Source organism: Galendromus occidentalis, unplaced genomic scaffold (assembly GCF_000255335.2).
Source record: "Galendromus occidentalis unplaced genomic scaffold, Mocc_1.1 scf7180000076756, whole genome shotgun sequence".
Taxonomy (NCBI): Eukaryota; Metazoa; Arthropoda; class Arachnida; order Mesostigmata; family Phytoseiidae; genus Galendromus; species Galendromus occidentalis.
Window position 1 is genome coordinate 939 of NW_003804745.1, and position 1,540 is coordinate 2,478.

Below are 1,540 nucleotides of genomic sequence, written 5' to 3' on the forward strand. Positions count from 1 at the left end.
CGGAGAACAAAAGCTGGTGCGTAGACTGTTTGATTCCGGTTCGCGAAGCTCATTCGTCAGAACCGAAGTCGCCGAACAACCGGGATTCGACATAAGAGCGCTCGGAAAAATACCAGTATCAATCAAGATGTGGAACAAGGCGACTATCCTCACACAAACGGCGGAAGTAAGTGGTATTGGTATTGGTATTGGTATTTATTTATCCTCACATATGTGACACTTTCATTTCAGTGGCGAGTAATCAGCGGATATTACATGTTTCTTTCTCCCACTGCTGTAGGATTCTCTTGGTGTTGCCAATCTTCTCTGAGGAGGGTTCTTCGACGAGTCCCAATCGCATGCGTATTTCCTCCTCCTCGAAGAATGCTTCGTTGCATTCGCAAATGATATGGCTTAGTGTTTCCGGAACCATTCCACATCTCATACATGTGGATTCTAGTGCCGGCTCGGAGCGTGCTCTGGCGTCTCTTGTCCTTAGCATTCCTGCCCGACTGAGCGCGAGTAGGGCGGAACCTCTACTGTTGTCGTATGGGTTTCTCTTCACCCCTCTCTCCTGCGCATTGGTCCTGTAGAGGGCGAGGCTACTCTTTCGACTCATCGAGTCTTTCCAGTTGGCCGTCTCAACTTCTCGGATTCTCTCCTTAATCGCTCTGTTGAGTACTCCTAGGAGGGGTGTGCCTTCTAGTGTGAATGTTAATGTGATATCGTCACATTCGAATTCCCGACGCAATTCTATTTCCCTTCGGTATGCCTTTGTTTTGACTCCGATTAAATCCATCATGTTCATGATGGCCTTCGGCCATCTGTAGTCAGGCATGGATTTCACTCTGGTGAAATATCTGATCTTACTCTGGGCCTCCCTAGCCTTATATGAAGACCAGCCCAGTTCTCCGGTGACGAAGTCGTTTGCCACCTTACTGCAGGGAACACCAAGAGCGTACTTCCCCGCTGCGTTCTGATCTGTCGATAACCTGTTTTCCAGAGTTTTCGTCATGACTGTGACTGCATTTGCGTATGTGAGCGTTGGAACGGCGACCGCCTTCCACAGGGTCTTGGATATCTCAAATCTATTGAATCCCCAGAGAGCCCTCGCGTGCAGTTGGTTCAGGGCTTTCTGGGATTTCTCTTCCCAGATGTCCTCTTGGACATCTAGGTAGTTCCCAGAGCCTGACACAGTGATTCCCAAATATTTGTAGCGCGTGTCCTTTGGTATATCCTTACCTTGGATTTGTAGTGTCCTCTCCGTACTATGACTGCACTTTGAGAATATTACTATCGCACTCTTGGTTGGGTTGAAGGTCAGTTTCATCTCGTCCCCAAACTGTGACGTGATTCCTAACAGTTCTTCCATTTCCGAGAAGTTTCTCCCGATCAGGATCAGGTCATCGGCAAATAGAAGTCCAGCTATGTTGAGATATTTCTTTTCTCTAACATTCCAGAAATCTCCTCTCTTAGCCACTCTGAACCCATGACCAGTCTTCTGTAGCCTTTCTTCGAGAGAGGAAATGTAGAGTAGGAACAGGATAGGACTGGCAGGGCA

The 1,540-nt window shown here is 48.0% G+C and overlaps 1 protein-coding gene across 1 annotated transcript; it reads right to left on the reverse strand.

Annotated features, from left to right (window-relative positions):
- Positions 1 to 241: 241 nt before the first annotated feature.
- LOC108863717 (uncharacterized) lies at positions 242 to 1,537 on the reverse strand (the record flags this gene model as incomplete). Its single annotated transcript, XM_018638235.2, has 1 exon — positions 242 to 1,537. A coding segment is annotated over one exon (1,296 nt), but the record flags the coding sequence as incomplete, so codon positions are not given.
- Between the last annotated feature and the right edge of the window lie 3 nt (positions 1,538 to 1,540).